This window comes from Sparus aurata, chromosome 18 (genome assembly GCF_900880675.1).
Source record: "Sparus aurata chromosome 18, fSpaAur1.1, whole genome shotgun sequence".
NCBI lineage: Eukaryota > Metazoa > Chordata > Actinopteri > Spariformes > Sparidae > Sparus > Sparus aurata.
Window position 1 is genome coordinate 36,671,795 of NC_044204.1, and position 20,906 is coordinate 36,692,700.

At 42.7% G+C, this 20,906-nt stretch overlaps 1 protein-coding gene across 1 annotated transcript; it reads left to right on the plus strand.

Annotated features, from left to right (window-relative positions):
- Positions 1–16,231: 16,231 nt before the first annotated feature.
- On the plus strand, positions 16,232–20,546 carry LOC115568684 (sex-determining region Y protein-like). Its single transcript, XM_030396189.1, has 2 exons — positions 16,232–16,264; positions 19,479–20,546. The coding sequence occupies exons 1-2, from the start codon at positions 16,232–16,234 to the stop codon at positions 20,544–20,546; spliced, it is 1,101 nt and encodes a 366-aa protein (XP_030252049.1).
- Positions 20,547–20,906: the final 360 nt, after the last annotated feature.

Consider the following 20,906-nt stretch of genomic DNA (forward strand, 5'->3'; position numbering starts at 1 on the left):
ATGTATTTAAATATTCCACAGAGAAACATGCCAAGTTTAGACTGAATAATATATATATACACACATATATATATATATGTGTATATATATATATATATATATATATATAGATATATATATATATATATATATATATATATATATATATATATATCTATATATATATATAATATATATATCTATATATATATATATTATATATATATCTATATATATATATATATATTATATATATATATATATATACACATATATATATATATATATATATGTGTGTATATGTGTATATATATATATATACATAGTCTAAAATTGGCATGTTTCTCTGTGGAATAAATGTATTTATTTATTTTGTTATACATATATATATATTTTATCATATATATATATATATATATATATATATATATATATATATATATATATATATATATATATATATATATATATATTTATATTTATATATATATATATATATATATATTTATATATATATATATATGGTATGGCACTAGAACAAAGCTGACTTTGTTCAACCATCATCACATGAGAGTTATAAATCTTAAATGAGCACAAATAGATCCACGACCTCATTGCCATTAATGAGAAACTAAAGAGAAACAGTATTAAACATATGTTGCATCCTTGTTTCACTTTTGTCCACAGCAGCCGGATGAAGAGGTTAACGACACCCGGCGCTGGGGCTCGCACCACACACACAAACGCTTCAGATATAAACCAAAGATAACAAATGTTTTCTACATACTCACACTGTAAAGTCCAACTCCCAGTCAAAGATGTGTCTGGATGTTTGTGAAGCCTTTCATTCCCTTTTAATCTTTGTTGAGATGACTGACTAAAGTGTGCTGTTTACGCACATTATTGCATAAAGGACACGAGATATTAATGCATCATATGTAAAACCTACTTCAGCTGACACTCTAACCTTTTATCTCTTATCAGAATATTGTTCTAACTTACGTTCTGTGTAAACATATTCAAATGATCTCTTTCCTCACAGAAGCATCTCGGTGAGAAGAAATGGTCCAATGTGTAAAAGCACACTGACATTTTCCACCAGTAAACATTATTAAATATGTTCATGTCAAAGTGCATGTTAGCATCCAGATGCTTGCTTACAACGTTAAGGAATTTTGTTGGACTTGTCATATTAACAAATGTGGATAATCTCACTTTAAAATGTTGGAAGTTAACTCAGCACATCCAGGAGGATCCATAACATTTACAAAGGAATGGAACCATTCACAGTGTTATATAAAACTCCACCTACCTCTAAATAATAGCTCAGCTTTTTTTTTATTTTATTGCCCCACTCACACTCTCACACACCCACCCTTCAATGAATGTTAATGCAATATGGTCGCAGCCTGGCCAGGGGTGGGGACTGACTTGTTTCCAAACACTTAATTCAATTTGTCATCGCCATTCAGGGAGGCTCAAGTGGTCTAATTTGTGTTAATGAGGGGTAATAAAGTCATAGCCCCCTATATTACTGCCAGGGGGGCGTAAGCGAGTGTGTGTTAAGGGTGTCTGTGTGAGTGAGTGTGTGTGTGTGTGTGTGTGTGTGTGTGTGTGTGTGTGTGTGTGTGTGTGTGTGTGTGTGTGTGTGTGTGTGTGTAGGGATGGGGGTTGTAGGTACGTATTGACTCGCTTTGGTCTCAGGCGGCCTGCCTGGCTGTTCTCCGTCTTGCGTGCCGTCCATCAGGACGCAGCCGGCCCCCCTTTCTCTCTATTGTACCCCTAATTAGATAGTCTTTGTTGGGCTAAAGCTGCTGCCATCTGGTCGGCTGTCCGGGGGTGTCGGCCGCAGGGTTGAGGTGGGGGACCCAGAAGGAAGAATCTCTGTGGTGGGTAGGCCCTTTCCTCCCATCCTCCTCCGTGCCCTCCCCTCACTCAATGCCTCTGGCCCGGACCATCTTCCCCCTTTGGCTGACACAACAAGGACCCTTTCACACTTGAAGGAATTAGTGAAAGATTGATGTCTCCCTCTCCCTCCGTCAGTGTGAGAGGGCGTAGCGACATAGTGGTGAGACTTTCTCCCAGCAGCCGTCGTATTGTGTTCCCCATCCAGACTGCTGGATTGCAGGTTTCAGCAGGCAGATGTGATATCAGTCGGAGAGGTTAGGAGCTGTAGATTTGAGAGGCTTGGTGGTGAAATAGTCCAAAAGTAGAGGGTCGTTGTCACAATGGGCATCTGTGTGTGTGGTGTGGTTGAAAATGTACAGAAGTGCAGATAAAGACGCCCTGAGTGTTGATTCTTTCTGACAAAAGTAGATGTAAGATCTACATCTGTAATGCAATCAAGTAGATGATTCATCCAAATAGCTGCTCTAAAATCTGTATTTGAAGAGGCTCCATCTTCAGCTCCAAGCTGAAGTTAATCTCTGTACACAGACATACATACAGATTCACATGCTGACAATGTATTAATTAACTGTCTATAACATGAAAACATATAAGCATTTATACCAACCAATCAAATAAATGTGTGTCTCTGCAATGATGGATATGTAAAAATATACAGAAAACACTTTGTCACGTTTAAGAAAACATTCTGTCTTGGCTAAAAAAGCCTGTGTTGTTTTTCAGCCACGAGCTCTTTAGTGGTTTCACACTCACAAATGTTGAAGTGCCTTTAGGATGTGTGGTCACCATCTCTCCCAGCAGCCACTCATCATCCACCTACTGACATGAAAGTCTGCTCATGCACATGTAATGTGAAAGTGATATGACGCGTCATGTAGAAATGTGGGTATGGTATGTCTGACATGTACACATTTAAGGTATCTGTGGACTGCAGAAAGATAAAGTGCAACATTTTATTTGAGCGACTGGGTCGGTCGTACTGCACCCAGATCAGATCAGATGTTCCTTGGCTTTTATCACTTTGCAGGAAAAACTGCAGCAGAACAGTAACTTTAATTAATACAGACATCTCATCACATCTCATCCGGTGCGCTCAAACATTAAAAGACACTCAGAGATACATCAGACATCTTTCTGAACCGCAGCTCTGGTATCAGAACTCCTACATGGCTGGGACGCTTTCTTCTCTAACTCCATGTAGATGTGTCAGCTCTGAACAACGAACATCAACACAAACTGGTGTGCGGCTGCAGATCGTGGCTGAGATAAAACGTTGTGAGTATTCAACCTGTCAGACATGTTCAGTGCTGCGAGCTCCACCCAAAGGCTCCTGTACTGACTGTACTACCGCACAAGCCGAGCCCAGACTTACGGTTGAAACACAAACCCTCCAAAGGCTCCTCATACCTGATGAAAGTCCCTGTGGTAGATTCTACAGAGACTATAGTGAAATGATTTTCCCACAATAATCAATATAATAATGTCTGTATCTAGTGGATAGTGGAGCGGTTGAACATGTGGTTAGCTGGCAGAAGTGTTTAAAAAGTCCAGTGAGCTTTAAAGTGAAACTCTCGCCAAAATGCAACTTTGGCTTTTTATGTGAATACATAAGAGTCAAACCTTCATGTGAATGCATAATTATGACAAAAGAGGCACTTTTAAGATTTAGTGTATTTGCATTTTCGGGCACGTTAATTTTGAACAGGAGTGCTCGGGGCAGAGATATGATAGCATCAAAATCTCTATTTTTAAAACAGTAAGAAGTCTCGACACAACATGAAACTTTGCTGGTAGCATCACCAGGGTCTCTACACATGAACACGAGCATTGAGAACTTTGTTTGTGTACACAGAGTTTACTAAAAAGAAGCTTTTTGAACTACTCACGTTAGCAGTAGCTTGTTCCGCTCGCCGCCGTCCTGCCAGTGGAGAAGTGTGGATCTCAGAATGTGACGTAACCTGGAGGACAGTTAAGGTGGAACTACTGACTTCCAGCAACAATATCTATCTACACGATATCTATTTTTATGGTAGTATTGTTTCTTATATGAGGCTCCTTTTCAACTTCAAGGTCAATATTGTTTTTCGCAACAACAACAAAACAATTAATTATCTGTGCATTTATATGGAAGTAAGCTTTAGGAGAGTTCTACTTTAACAGACCAAACAGCCCAACGTCTTCCATCAGCACCTTTACTTAGAATATTGATATCAATATCAATTCTGTGCTGACTATTTTGATAATCGATCAGTCATTTTTCAAGCTGGCAGCTCCTTAAAATGAAGGGTTTTCTGTTTTTCAATGTCATTTATGTTAGAAAATCAGGTCTTTGGGTTTCAAACTGTTGATTGAAGAAAATGTGAAATTAAAACACTTGTGGTGAGGATTGTTCACATTGTTCACATTTGATCAAATATGTGATTAATCTACTGGTTTAAAGAAGACACAATGCAGTTAATGGATTATGAAAATAATTGAAAGTGGTTACGGTCGTTCGTCACTGTGGGACAGTAACTGTTCTTTCTCACACCTTTCACATCTAAACTGGGGGAATGATGACACAGAAGTGGCCTCGGGCTGACTGACGGACGAGCTCTGCTGTGCTCAACAGATAAACGGAAAGAACTCCTCAGAACAGTCACACAACGAGGACACTTTGTCGGTGACACTCGACGTGTCTTCACAGTGTTTGTTTAGTTAATAATGTTGGTGTTAGGGACTGTGTGTGTGTGTGTGTGTGTGTGTGTGTGTTGTTGATGCTGTCAGGCCCCTGCCTCTCTCTCTTTCAACCCTTACATGACCCTGAGCAGTTGGCTGACTGCGCCTCCTTCACGCCTCTTTTATCCCACCCAGAACAACATCGTCCATCTGCCCCCACCCTCCCGTCCACTCCACCCTCCCGTCCACTCCACCCTCCCACCCTCCCGTCCACTCCACCCTCCCGTCCACTCCACCCTCCCGTCCACTCCATCCACCCTCCCACCCTCCCGTCCACTCCACCCTCCCGTCCACTCCACCCTCCCGTCCACTCCATCCACCCTCCCACCCTCCCGTCCACTCCACCCTCCCGTCCACTCCACCCTCCCGTACACTCCACCCTCCCGTCCACTCCACCCTCCCGTACACTCCACCCTCCCGTCCACTCCACCCTCCCCAGAAATGGACACAGGCTGCCGTGTGCCGGCAGAGACACAGGCTCCGGGCCCTGACGGTGTCTGAGGAGAATCTGGAGAGGTTACAACATTTTTATTTGTCCAAAGTCCAAAAACTGATCAATGTTGACACGACACAAAATGTAATTCAATCTAAAGCGATTTCTTAAAATCTTTTTAAATTAACCGTCTTCTTGTGTCTCCAGGAAAACTCAAAGTTACATCAACTACAAAGTCCAAAGACAAGAAAACACTGCAGACAGACTGTGAATGGAAAAGTGTGAATTTCAAAATGAATCCACTGTTCAGGAATGTTTAAAAAGACAAACAACCAAATACAGATTGCTTTGTTCAGATTTTGTAACATGTGTTCAGACCTGTCAACCCCCAGACTTCATTTCTAAAAACAAGGAGTGGTTATGTTGTCCAACCATGAAACGTTTCAGATTCAAAGACTGTGTTTCCTGCATTATGGTGACAGTTGAAGAATAAAAATAACACATGATTAGTGACATGCATGTTTATGTCAAATCACTTTCATTTTCCTTTTAGTTCTCAACAACAATGCAGAATAATTCATCTTGTAGCGTGTAGTTGTGTAAATATGTGATGAGTATTAAAATCATATTTTGCATTTTCCACTTTTCTTTGAAGCTTAATGTAAAACACATGAATTCTTCCCTGAATGTGTTTCCATATTCTTATTCCTCTTCAGTCCTCCGTCCTCAGTGAGCACAGCAGACAACACACTGAACGGCCACAAACAGCTCATCAGAACCAAGTGAGAAGAAATCAGGAGAATTCTGGCTTCAAGAGGAAACTGGGAGAGTGAAATAAAAAAAACTGGAGTCTCCTCAGAAGAATGGAGGGATTGTCAAGTATGCACAAACTCCCCCTCGTTATCTTACATTTACCTGTCCTGTCCGTCACCAGCGTGTCTTTACCTCACACTGAACACACTCCACAGAAAATCTACCTTCACTTACTGACATTCAAAACATGTTGAGAAAGTACCAGCTTCTTTTATACAATAATACATTTTTATACATAAACACCAAAAACATCTATAAAATATATTTTCATACAATAATACCAACTATTTATATATTAGTGTACTTTTATACATTAATACCAACCACTTCTATAAAATAATATATTTTTTTATACATTAAAATCAACTACTTCTCAATAAATAATATATTTAATACATTAACAGCAGCTACTTCTATAGAATAATATATTTAATACATTAACAGCAGCTACTTCTATAGAATAATATATTTAATACATTAACAGCAGCTACTTCTATAGAATAATATATGTTGCAGCTACTTCAGTGCATGCAGCTCAACTCAATAGTCTTCTGGATCTATAAATGATAAAACTACCTACGTGTTGGGTGGATATCCACAGAGAAACGTACATTCCAAACATGCTTTGCAGACTCTGAGCTTCATTCCAGCCATTTCTTCCGCCAACAACTTGTCCTGTTGAAATCCACAGAGCAGTGCAGGCTGACGCTCCACCAGCCAGCAGCTTTCAAACCTATTATTTTAGCTGTGAAAGTTTTTCTTGGAATTACAAACTGTGCATAGCTTCAGAGCGACTCGGGCCTAGATTCCCTAATCCTGGAAGTCAAACTTCATTAGCACATTTGATTTATCTTCCAACTTTCAGTCAACTTCTCTCTCTCAGCCACATGTTGAGCACACCCTTCGTGTAATGGTCTTATTAAGAGGGAGTGGGTTTCCAAGCAAACTGGCCCGTGTCTCCGATAGCAAAATTAGGCTTGAATGGAATCAGATACGATTAAGGAACTTATTAGTTCTTGTCATGTTCTTGTGGGTAATACAATAAACACAGCCCTCAAATAATCACAACCATCAGGGCTGCAATCATACTAACAACTGAATTCCCCTGAACGGGTTTGCCCACAGCACAGCGTCCTGGCTCAGCTTCATTCAGTGTGTTAGTATCTGCGTCTGTAAAGCATGCAGCCGGCTCCAGAGGTGTTCAGCACTGTGCAAACATTTTCATAGCCTCAGTAGAAATGTATTGTTACATGTAAACACCATGTCACCAGTGAACAAAAGGCTAAGCTTTAATTATGAACTATGTTAAATGCACTCAGGTGCTGTCTCACAGCTCTATTAAAGTGTTTAAGGTTTGGTAATTCACGTTGTATCGTAGCGGTGAAAGAAGAACCACGACTACCGGCTGCATCAGTGTCTTCAGCCAAAGCAGCACTAGGAGTCGCCAAAGTCAGAATGTTTCTATCACATCGGGGCAAGAATGACAAATAATATGCAGATGAACCTTTTCAGAGTGTATCAGTATACATATGTACATATACTATATTATTGGATTATAATTACAAATGTATCAATGTTTAAGCAACATTTTCCTCCATCAGTTAATTTAATCTATTCTTTAAAAATGTCAAAATCTGCGACAAAAGGACCTCGTTTTGTTCCATCAATGCTACTAATAAAATAATACAAAACACAAAAGTATATTGAATTTACAATATAATGACAATATATAACACACTTAAGACAAGAAAAAAAAGTGGCAGTTTCTCAAGCTTTATGAACTGAAGACAGCAAGCGTTGCTTCATACACTGTCAATGATTTATTTTTTATCCATAGAAATACATTTTGATAAATAATCACATATTTTGTTACCACAGTCCTAATGTGCAGAGTCACTGTTATACACTGTGCATGTCAAGTCAGTGTGTTGAAGAACAAAAAGAAAATAAATGTATCAATTTAAAAAAGTATAAAAAAGTCAAAAGTGTATTTCTCTCTAAAATGTAGCAGGTAGAAATATAAAGAACTGAAGTACTTCCCGATGTGATTCACAAAACATTTGAAGTTAATCTTTACGTGAGGTAATGTTTTGTATCAATGATAATCTTTGATTCATTAAAAATCATTCATAAAAGACTGACAGACTTTGTGCAATGCAATTCATCCTAAAAGGAAAGTTTCATCCTCATCTACTTTCTATATTCTATTATTCTATATTTCTATACAGATATTAGCATGATTATGGAGAATGATAACAAAAAAGCAGTTGTAACCCATTTTACTCCATTGTGGCGTGAACCACTGCATTTTCAGATAAACAAGGACTTTGGAGAGAGTGTTCACACACACACACCCACACACACACACACACCACACACACACACACACACACACACACACACACACACACACACACACACACACTATCTCCAGGCCTTAACGCTCCTGCGACGCTCGCAGGGTTAAAATAAACGTTACTGCTGAACCATATTGTGCCCTCCCTCCTCTCTCCATATCCTTTATTCACAGGCGCGTAATTGGTAGTCAATTTGAGCTCCCCCTTTGCCTATTGTGGGCACATTTTGCTCTGACAGAGTGCGGAAGATTAATGGCTACGAGCAGCCAAGGGAGGCTCGCCTCAGCAAGCATGAGCGCCCTAAATTCATTACACCAATTTCCCCCTGTCCTGCGCTCCCCTACTCGCACCCACAAGAGAGGGAAAAAAGGGGGAAAACAAGAAAGAAAAGGGATAAAAGCAACACAGTCAGATGGTGGTGGTGAAAGAAAGAAAGAAAGAGGTGAAGAAACAAAGGATTAAAGAGATGGCTGCACGTTAGTGGTGTTTCTGAGGTCGCACACAGTCTGGCAGGAAAAAGAAAGAGCTGATGTTTTTTTTTCTTTTTTCTTTCAGAGCTGAACGTCGTCTGTTTGAGTTTCAGTCTAAGTTGACCGCTGGAGCAGTGACAGCAGCGGGCAAGGCACCGGCTCACGTCCACACACACTCAGAAACACACTTAAACACACTGACATTGCACACACTGACATTGCACACACTCATTCAGATACTACTCACACACTCTATTGTAAAAGTATACTACAGTATTCTAATGTGATTCCTACCTTTTATCAGAGCAACTCAACAACCTTACAGATCCAGCCAGGCGCAGCACGTAGATTTGTCATTTATCAAGAGAATTAATACATTTTGAATTTGTATTAAAACAGCTTTGGAAATGAATCTGAAGTAGAATCTTGTTGCTGCTGTATCACTCGTCACCATCAGAATGCCTGCTGGGATGTGAGGAACCAGCTCCCTGCCTGTGCCAAGCGCTTCACAAGCATCCAGGGCACATTTAGACCTCATTGGGTCTGTTGGCACCAAGGCCTCGCTGGCTCGGATGAGCAGGAAACACCTTGAACTTGGGAATGATAAGGGTGACCTGTCCCCATTCACTTGGGCCAGCCCATAATTGTGATGATTTATTTCTCCTGTCAAAGCCAAAGGGAATGCCCCCAGCCACACATCTGCATTCAGCCTCTCAGTTTTCACCCTTTTTTCCTCTCTGCAGTGTGAGTGTGTGAGTTTGTAATTACACGTGATATGCATTTCTCTGAGTGTGCATGCTTGTAAATGCTCCAGTATGCCTGCATGTGAGCTTCTGGCCTCAACAACCTATCAACACGGCGTGTGTTTGTCTGTCAGATGCTGCATGCCCCCGGCGATGGCACCACGCCCCAAGGACTCTCACAGACCGCTGGAAGAGGATCAGTCCTGCGCCGGGGAAAAGTCTATTGTCTCGCGGTGACAGGCCCCGTGGACGGAGCCGTGAGGGACGCCAACGGGAGCGCAGCTACGCCCGGCTCTCGTAGCTCCACAATGAACCTGTCTGTCACACGTCGCCTCCCTCCGGCTGTCCTGCCTCACGCTACAGACAAGAACTACCAGCCCCTAATATTACTGACACTTCCTGTCTGCGGTCGAGGCCACAAATAGATGGAGGTTCTGCAGAAGGCTTTCAAGTGGCTTTACCCTCTGGCGGCCATGTTGGACATCCTTGCCTGCAGGTAACGATAGCTGAGAATGGCTGATTGTGTTTTCAAACTTCCAATATAAACAAGTTTAGTTTTTTTTTTAGAAAGAGCTAATTGCAAACTGGCACATTCAGTTCTTGTGCTAAGGTGATATAATTAATAGATTAGCTAACTATTGCTTCCCCTGCTAAATGTCACATTAGCATGACTAGTCTTGCCTAGAATGTCGACTTCTCCTTCCATCAGATGAGTTTGGGGGTGGAGTCAGTTAGTTTAGAATAAGAGGCGGCTGGTTGATCTGTCATTTTGAGGTGTTATTGATAAAGTTTAGCTACTACATGTGGCGATCCATCTTGCCAAGTCATTGCATTTATGTCAAAACTCGGCTGTTGTTCGAATCATCTGCACCTTATTAGGGTTTAGTTTGTTGCAAATACCTCATGCTGCTAACGCTAACCAGCTAATGTCAACGTTTCTCTCTAGGCCGAGATAAACTAATGGATTTCTGGCTGTACCTCCACAGACATGAGAGTCGTATCGACCTCCTCATATTGTGGGAAAGAAAACAATGTGCTCGTTTCTCATTATTCATAACAATGTCATCTTAGAATATCTTCATTATCACCAGTGGATCCCATGAAACGGCGATGAAGGCCAGAGGAGCGCCTGCTACTAACAAGTTATGTCTGTGTAGCCACAGCCTGATATAACCTCCATGCCTTAAATCTCTGTTATCATAAAAACAGATCAATAAAACATACTGCCGCATTTGGGCAGAGACATCAATTCAAATGTGGTTTGCCAAAGCTGCAAATCAGCATAAGCACAATAAATTGTCAGCATGTTGCTCACATGCTAGCCCACAAATACAAAAGTTGGAATTAGTTAAAGGAGGAATATTTGAATATTGTTCCCAAAAGACAAGAAGGAACTTCGAGGCTCGTTGAGTTGTTTCTGATAGTTTGAAGATGACAGTAGAGTTCCAGGACACAGAAGCCGGAGCTGTGGCCTCACAGGCTCAGCCGCTCAGTCTTTGTCAGACAAGAATGCAGCCTGGTGTTTGTTGGAGGTAACGTCTGTGCCACACTGTTCGTTTTATATAATAATCCTGAATGGAAAACCTTTTCACTTATTTGTTAGATTTGGTGGTAGCTGTTAATGTCATAAAGGCATAGTTCAAGCAAACAGATGTGGTGGGAGGTGCCCTTTGGATAACCCCGGTGTTATAGAGTCCAAGTCATAGAAATGTGACATTAAAATGAGGCGGCTGCTGAGTGGTCCAGTCACACCTTGACATTTGCAAACATGGACAAAAGAATACCTTGTTTCTTTTTCATTTCCGTTATAATCCTTTTGAAATAATACTATAAACTGGTGTGTATAACTCAACTCGGGGCCAGAAAGAGGAACGTTTCAGTCATGTGGTTTTGAATGACGGGTCACTGCGACCTCAGTGTTTTTGTTTTATCTTGACCAAACTTGGTCACATTTGATTTCATCTTCATCACATGAATGACTCTGGACGGTCTTTTGTAGTGGAGATATTTTCCACCATGTTCAGACACTTCTGCACACTGTACGTTAGATGGCTGATGTAGGCTTATGGGTATTTTTATTGGATATCTGCTATGTTGCATGTACTGTAACAACATAAAAAGCTGTTATATTACTTATTATTACAAAGTTATCTAGTGGTAGTTAGCTGTACTCTCTACTCTCTCATATGTCATCAGCAGTCAAACTTTTTAGTCCAACTTGAACTGGTTCTGGACATTTCATTTCATTTTCATTGTAAAAAAACATACCGTTTTATTCTCTAAAGATCCAGCCAAATGTCTCGAGTGAGACTAAACTTATGGCCGTGGTCAAAGTTTTGTCTGAGCGTCATGAAGAGTCTTAGCTTTGCAGCACAGACAGAGTTACAGCCGCTATGGTTATACGTTTTTTCTTCCCAGGGTGAATTCACTTGTCCTGGCCTTCAAAGCTCTTGACAGATTAACACAGCAACAGTGCTGTGTGATTCGGCCTGCCATGTAATTTATGTACCTTCTCTGGCTCACGGTTTCCACTCTGCACCTGTTCAGAGCCTACAATAAGCACAGTTTCCAGGCCAGGGCCGCTGTGGAGAGATGGTGACAGTGGAGGTGGGAACACAGGTCAGAGCTTAAAAAAGTGCACACCATTCTCTTATTTTATTCTCCTTCCACTTGTACAAGAAAGGAAGAAACTTTAGGGGGTTTGGAGACTTTGCGGGGCACTTCCAGGCCAGCCAATAAATCAGTGTAGGCGAGATAGATTCATCGATAGGAGAGCAACATAAAAGGCGTCCATTGTAGTAATGTAAACAGTGTGTGCAGGTTCGCTCCTCTGCTGGCGAGAACGTTTGCAAGGTTCCATTTAGCAGCACCTTTCACAGAGACCTGGGATCGGAAGACACTCCAAGTGTTTCGCATTAAGGTTTCACCATCGCAGGAGCTCTGGATTTGGGATCCAGGGGTGAGAGGGGGGCGGTCGGGGCTTTACTGCAAGAGATACGGTCAGGACGCCGGTGGGTGCTGCGATTGGTAACGGCGAGTGATCATAAAGATGTCACAAGAAAACTTCAGGAGACACGAAGTCTCAATTACAGCCAAGGTGCTGCCAGCCAGATGTGGAGGTATGGAGCAGCACGACCTGCCCGTCCTCCGTGCCAAATCTAAAGCTAACAGGCAAAACCTCGGCTTCTTTTGAAGTGGGTGCCAAGACGTGTCCAGATCCTTAACGACCTGCAATTTATTACAACACCGTCCAGCTCGGAGCGAGAGGTCGAAGTTTGTCCGGTGAAACGTCTCTTCATCCCCTCTTTTTCTCAGTGCCTCCCGTTGCTCAGTTTTATTCCTCCCACTCTCTTCTTCTTCTCCCGCACCTGTTTAACACCTTGACTTCATTTCTGACCTTTGTCAGTCTGCTGTTAAGTGTTTCACGTTACTGTTGCCTTCGTAGGGGTGCAGCTGGCTGAGCAAACAAGGGCTGCATGTGATCTTGAGGCCCGATGGACTTCTTTTTTTTCTCTCCTCCTAATAAACAGTGTCAGAATCATTCATAGTGTAGAGTGAGAGCCTAACAACGCCTGCAGATAACAGTAGAGTTAGCATGATACAGGACGACTACAGCTGTGGCAGAGGTGTCTCTTTATTACAGATCAAACAGGGCAAACTATCATAGGAAGAGTGTGAGTCTATTAAAGGCTAAAGAGTGTGCTAACATACAGTACCATTTACAACAGAGGCATACATTATTTAAAAAATGTATCTCTGCATCATTTAAAAGCCTGAAAAGGAGGCTTAACCCAGTTGGAGATGTGATAACATATGGGATTATTAGCTTACACATATCTGTTATCACACCATTTTATATTTTGAAGTGTTCCCTGCACTCCGCGCCTCAAGTCGAAAAAAGAAATCCCCTCTCTGTTGATGTTAAGTGAAAGTACTGTTTGACCCGAGAGTGACTCAGGCCGAGACCAGATGGCCTGGTAAATTAATAAAAAAAGCAAAGCCATGTGAAACAAAGCATATGGAGGGGATTCCCCCGCCTCTCACTGAGACAAGTGTGCGGCCGCAGCATTTAACTGAAACAAAATGTGAGCAAATTTGTACCCGTAAACGTGAAATTACTTCTGCTCATTTTAATCCCCATGCCTCTCCAAAGCTGCCAAAAAAGTCTAGGAGGCTTTGCACAGTCGCGCGCAGAAGACGCAGACTGATGCGAACAGAGAGGGAGGTGGAAGAGGAGAAAAAAGAAATCAAAGAAAATATCTGGCGAGGAGATTTACAACTCTGGCGAAACGTTTCCACTGCTGCTCGAGCAGAAGCAGCAGCAGCAGCAGCAAGTGTTTGAAACTGAAGGTCTGACAGCACAGGAAGGGTGGCAGGTCCAGGGAAGGGGGGACGCCTCAAAATGGCTTTACGACTCTTGTTATCAGCTCTAAATAAATCAATAAAAAGCCCACTTAAGGCAGGCTCACATATTTCATTCTCCAGCTGTTATTGATAATGCCAGCCCATTTGGCCCGCCTGGAGTTTTATATTTTAAAGTCATGATGCTTCGATTTGTATAGATATGCTGCTTGATGTGCTGCAGGTGTGGGCTGCTGATGTTTGAGGAGAATAAAGCACACTGAAAGCTCCACAGCCCGCTGTGGTAATAGCAGATTACTTGGACTGTTACTTCATCATTATTAAATCTAATAATCTAATCAGATTAAGCAACGCTGTTGAATATGTTTTCAGTTAGCCCAGTTTATAGGATTTAATGTTAGCAGTTAAGATTTCCGTAAACCAGAGACGCGTCATAAACGACGTCCCATATTGCATTTGTACAAAACGTGTCATTTCACATTCATACTACACGTTTATGAGCTTCCTTTGACACCTGGAGGTGGAGGGGGTGGAGGCAGACAGGCGGCCGTAGCTTTCAGCATGACACCACCAACACAACAAACAATCACATGCTTTATATTCCACTCTGAACACATTTACCTGTCGTTCTGACGAATAACGTGCTAAAGTCAAAGCCAGCACTTGGTGAAAACACAGTTGGCTCACTGTTTCAGCTTTTTGTCTGCTACACGCGTGCTGAAAGGATTTCATGGTGTAAAAACAGTCTGTCGAGTCGACGTGTTGCACTGAGCTCATGATGTGTCACTGCCCCCCAGATCTTTTTATCTCTTCCTGGTTTAATGAGCAGAAATGTTTGGACAGGCTGAACTTCTTTGAAATCATCCACTCATCTATTCAGAAGAAGGAAGTGTCAATTGCATCAAGGGAATTTTACAACAAGATAGATAGGCGAGGCCAGCCTCTGCCTCTGCAGGGTCGTGTGATACAGCACCGACACACGTGTATAAAAACAAGCTTCACTTTTCTTGCATGGCCACATTTGATACTGAGCAGCAGGTGAGATGAGTGTAATCACGTGTTTGTGTGTTTCTTCAGTCCTGTAAATGTGGATGCATGCTGTGTGTGTGTCTTTGTGTGTGCTCTCCTCTTACATCTGTCTCCACTTTGCACTCTGGATGTTTGGCTGCCTTCACCAGAAGCCACTCAAGCATTTCACCAGTTCTCATATTTTCTCTGCTAATTAATTGCAAGGCCCAATCTTTGTGTTCATTAAGAAAAATATAACATAATTGGACAAATTGCTGATCAGGAAACTAACAAATGAGCTGAATGTGTTTCTCATGTGTGAGTACAGCAAATGTGTGTCTGAGCGTGTGAATAGAGGGGGAAGCAGCAGCTCAGTATACTGGGCATTACAGCATGTAGTTGTGTTAGGACACATTGAGGAGATACGAGAAACAAGATAACTGGGATATAGGAGTTGGGGGAGGCTGCCATGCTTCTCTCTCATGCCTCCCACACCCATGCCTGGCACAGCAGGGGGCTCCTGGATGGCACTGTCGCCCATATGGCCGATCACTCAAGCAGGGCCGAGGTGTTTTTCAAAGGGACCCGGCAGCAACATGAAGCGGGACTGTCTCCACAGGGGTCAGCGGCCGTCTGGGCAGGAGAGGCCAATCTCCTGCTGGCCTTTGAAAGACAGACATATCAACTCTTGAGTCGTAACTCCCCCGCGCCTCCCCCTGCGCCTCCCCCCGCCTCCCACACAGCACCATCAGCCGTTTCCATGTATAGCACACGGGGCAGCCGCGGTGCTAACGGGCCAGAGACCGTGACCTTGAGAGCTGCACAAACAAACGAGGAGGGAGCTCGACGCGACACGTAGCCGACTAACCAGCCTCTTATTTACGACTTTGTTTTTACTTTTTGACTTTTTTAGACCTTCGGTTGGAATTTGAAGAAAATACTGTATCAAACTGTATTTTCAGAATAGTCAGACAGAAGAAGAAGCTTGGCTCCTGTAGCTGGCTGAGTTTACTGCCAAAGAAGAAATACATTTGATTTGATATTAAATTTTTTTCTATTAATTATCTATTTTCTTTACACTACAAAATAGCACTTTAGTACACACAAGTATTTGCTAACTGCAACTGCTTATTGTAATACATCTACTTGACTTTTTGCTAATAGCTGCCCTAAACATCTTACGTGGCTGCTGTGACCACACGCTGTCCGGGCTTTCTAATGTTTGATGTCGATGTTTGATTTAGAGCATGAACGCTGACCTTTCAATCAACACCTGAATCTGCAAAGTGTCTGAAGTTGTTCGGAGCTGATCATCAGATCAGCAGCTTCACAGCGTGCTGCACGGCTGCTGCACTGGAGTTCATGAAACTTTAAAGGTGCACTTAATAAGCTGGTATGTGGCTGTGAGCAGCAGCTCCACCGTGTCTCTCTGGCTGCACTATGACCGAGAGGACTGCTGATGTCAGAGTGCAGGTCAGAGATAACAATGATAATTGAAATTAGACACATGGTTGGCTCAACATGCAGAAGTGCTTTTGTTAAACTGTGCCAGTAAGTGCTGTGTTCTTTAAATGAGTCATAAAAGGTTATGAAATCACTGTTGTTGGGAAAGTGTAATGTCTTTGTTGTTCAGAGTTCTTTTGAGTTTAACATGTTTACAATTATTTCAACAGACCAAATATCATTTTTACAGCAAGATGAGAACTTTAACATGTAAATGAACATATTGAATTGTAATGAAATTAAAGACAGAAACAAATACTATCATTCTTACAGAAACAAAAAATGAAACCAATCAAAGAAGTGTAATAATGAAATGAGAGTAGTATGACATCATATCTTCAGCTTGGTGCATATCTAAAGTATTTCTCGGGGCTGGGGAGGTCAGGGGATGAACCCCGTCGAGAATGCAAAGGGAGTGACTATAGATTCAATTTCTCAGCCTCAAGTCGGCATTTACGAGTCTGTGACATTATCCACAGCGACAAAGTCTCACATCTGCACACATTCAGCTGTTAGAGTCATTCACAGAGGCTGCAGACGTGAGCCGGCGTCGACCTCCAGTTATCAGTCAACTGAAGCAACATCGTACTGAAAAACTACAATATTCAATCAGAACAGCCGAATAACTGGAAACAACTGTTGTCACTTGTTTAAAAAAAGAAAAAACACAGTGAGAAATAAGTGAAAAGCCTTTGGAAATAAAACGTCAGGAACAATTAATGAGAAGGATTTGTAAACTTCAGGTTTTCTCCCACTTATGAGATGTGATGGATTGATGGATCAGGATTTAGCAGACTTTTTCTCCTCCTCCCAGAATTCACTTCTCCTGACAGAAATCTAACAGTTTCCCAAGGCGAAAAACATAAACCCAGGGTTTTACAAGGATAACACGGTTCATGGCAAATATGTCCTTTACTCAGATGTCTGGCTCTCTACCACACATGGAATAAAAACCTGGTCCGACTTGACTCAGTGCCAAACCTGGCTGCCTCCTTTTTCTTCCCTTTTTCATTTTCTTACACTGTGAACCTTTTTACATTTACACAGTCCTGTTTCACAAATAACGTGCATTTTTAGAAGAAAAGTAAAACTTCAACCACTGTTTGAGTTTAAACTGTGAGTTAGATCCATGCCAGCAAAAATCTGGTTGTCAAATCAGTTGCAAATTTAACACAAAATACTGGTAAATCTTGCACACAGGGATCAGCACCGAAGCACCACGTTAAACAATAACACTACTGTACAGTTCACAGATAAAGTATTACAATACCTGGACATCCTCATAAGACTTTTAGGGGCAAAGAGCAAAAGTTATACTTGAGTAACAGTAAAGTTATCGTCTTTGGTAAAAGTAAAGGTCAACAACACAAAAAGTTCCAAAGTATTTGATATAATAAGTACAATTAAAAGCAGATTATCAATAATATCAATAGACATTCCACATTTTCCAGATTATTAGAATCAGTGTTTTATGTTTTTTTTTATCGAACTGTCGGTAAAATAAATGAATTTAAAAATGTGCTCCACTGATGCAGCATGTCCTCTGCAAAGTTACTGCTAACTTCCGTTATCAGATAAACTGGAGTAGAAAAAGTATTATGTATCAAAATATAGCCGAGAATGGAAATACTTGAGTAAAGTACAAATACTCAATACTAAATTGCTCTGTACAGTACTAAAGTAAATGTACTTGAGTCGATGTTGCCTCCTCAGATTCTTACTACTGCTGGAAACAAACATCAGAAATGTAAAATCAAAGACACAAACAATATTTTCTCTTGTTTTGGCCTTCAGGCTGAAGCATTCAATTTGTACTTGGCAATGAATTTGCTCTTTGGTTACATAATCTCATTTTTGTGGCACTGGCTGCAGTTGTTGATTCATATTTAATAGAAAACCTCTGTGGTACAAAGCGGCGCAGATGGTTCCTCGCACCATCATCCTCATGAATCTGGGTCTGAATCACTGTTAGCTGCAGGGTGCTGCTCTGTGCTGCGGCCGACCCCGAGCTCCCACTTTACTCTGGAGATCGTTCAGCGAGAAGAGAATTTCCCCTTCGGGATCAATAAAGTCTCACATGAATGTTATATATTGTGGAAGATCTAACAAACAGGAGAAGCACAGCCAGAAGCAGACGGCTCCACTGCTGTACTCGTCTGCAGACTGCTGTTGTCAGCATTCCCCTCCTGCTCTCCTCCTTCAGCTGCCCAGTCGCTCAGCTAGCCCTCCTTTTGGGGTGATCATGAATCATGGAAATTGATTATGCTGTCACATCTCAAATCCCCCTGCCCAGGGCTTGACCGCAGAGTGTGTGACTCCAGGTCGGTCAAGCCTGCTTAAGGGATGCACTGCTGGCTGCCCTGGAGAAGGGCCAGTCAGCCGGACTGCCCCTGCAGGGTCACGCAGCCTCTTACCGTAGCCAATGGAAGAGAATCACTCACGTCGGCAGGGAGGAATGAAGATGTCCTGCTTAAAATACCAGAGTCCAGCCATCACCGCCCGTCCTGCTCCTCTCTGTTTTCTACCCCTCCAACTCCTCGTCACCACTCTCCTTGTGTCATCCGTCTTTATCAGTGTGCTATGCTAATGACTTCATCTGTGACTACAGACCATTCCTTGAAGAATTCTTGGAGAAGTCTTGAGTAACATCGTGAGGTGCCAGAGGGCATCTTGGGGTTTTGAATATCTTTCCCTCATCACATAGAAGAGACCTGGAAGAGTGATTTAGGGAAAGAAAATGTGGTCGCTAATCCCTCAAAATGCAGCAGAAACTATCAGTTGCTCTTCCTAGAACTTAAAGGTCCAGTCGGTCGAAATTAAGGGGATCTTTTAAAAAATATATGATATTGATAATTATATTGTGTGTTTTGAAATGATGTTTGCATTTGTGTATAATCACCAGGTAGGTGTTTTCATCAAGCTTCATGTTAGCCGGCTTATTGCTGGTGTAGCGCAGTTGTTGAACAGATGACGATATCAACAGCCAAGACATCAGGTGAGGAATGTGCCAAACACAGTAACAGCATATTAAATGTTCCAATATTGTGTGATCTATAAGATGTTACCACGACAAATACAATATACGTTTGTGGAGTTTGGTTTTGCCTCCGCTGGTGAGACATTGAGAGAAGTATTTAATCATGTGTGCCTTTTTTTCTCTCACTGCAAACGCACATCAACCCAGCACTCCCAGCACTCCCAGTACACCAAGTACCACCAGCACTCCCAGCACTCCCAGTACACCGAGTACCACCAGCACTCCCAGCACTCCCAGTACACCGAGTACCACCAGCACTCCCAGTACACCGAGTACCACCAGCACTCCCAGCACTCCCAGTACACCGAGTACCACCAGCACTCCCAGTACACCAAGTACCACCAGCACTCCCAGCACTCCCAGTACACCGAGTACCACCAGCACTCCCAGTACACCGAGTACCACCAGCACTCCCAGTACACCGAGTACCACCAGCACTCCCAGCACTCCCAGTACACCGAGTACCACCAGCACTCCCAGCACTACCAGAACACCAAGTACCACCAGCACTCCCAGCACTACCAGTACACCAAGTACCACCAACACTCCCAGCACTCCCAGTACACCAAGTACCACCAGCACTCCCAGCACTCCCAGTACACCGAGTACCACCAGCACTCCCAGCACTACCAGAACACCAAGTACCACCAGCACTCCCAGCACTACCAGAACACCAAGTACCACCAGCACTCCCAGCACTCCCAGTACACCAAGTACCACCAGCACTTCCAACACTCCCAGTTCACCAAGTACCACCAGCACTACCAGAACAACCAGCACTCCCAGTACACCAAGTACCACCAGCACTACCAGAACAACCAGCACTCCCAGTACAACCAGAACAACCAGCACTCCCAGTACACCCAGCACTACCAGAACAACCAGCACTCCCAGTACATCAAGTACCACCAGCACTACCAGAACAACCAGCACTCCCAGTACACCCAGCACTACCAGAACAACCAGCACTCCCAGCACACCCAGCACTACCAGTACCACCAGCACTCCCAGCACTCCCAGTACACCAAGTACCACCAGCACTCCCAGCACTACCAGAACAACCAGCACTCCCAGTACAACCAGCACTCCCAGTACACCAAGTACCACCAGCACTCCCAGCACTCCCAGTACAACCCAGCACTCCCAGTACACCAAGTACCACCAGCACTCCCAGTACACCCAGCACTACCAGAACAACCAGCACTCTGCCAGTGACTTCTGCCAGAAAAAAAACAAAAAAAACACGGACACACCATGAAATTCTGCGTGCAGTCCACACAGTCCTGCACTTTGGCTTGACAGCAGTTAATACGAGTCCAACATGTTGGGCCAGTGTAATAAAAAAAGTTCTGCAGCCGAGGCCAGCGAGACCACAGACAACGACAGCCAAAAAACCCAAAGATGTTTTCAGCTTTGACAAAACACATTGCAAGAATCGTGTTCCTGTAGTCCAGTCTGCTCCTCTCTCGTGTCGTGCATTGCCTTTTCTGGACTTTTAGTGCTTGTTGCAAAGTCGTCCTGCTCGTCAGTGGCACACTTGGCCCAGCTTCATCGATCCACAACACACAGCGCCTC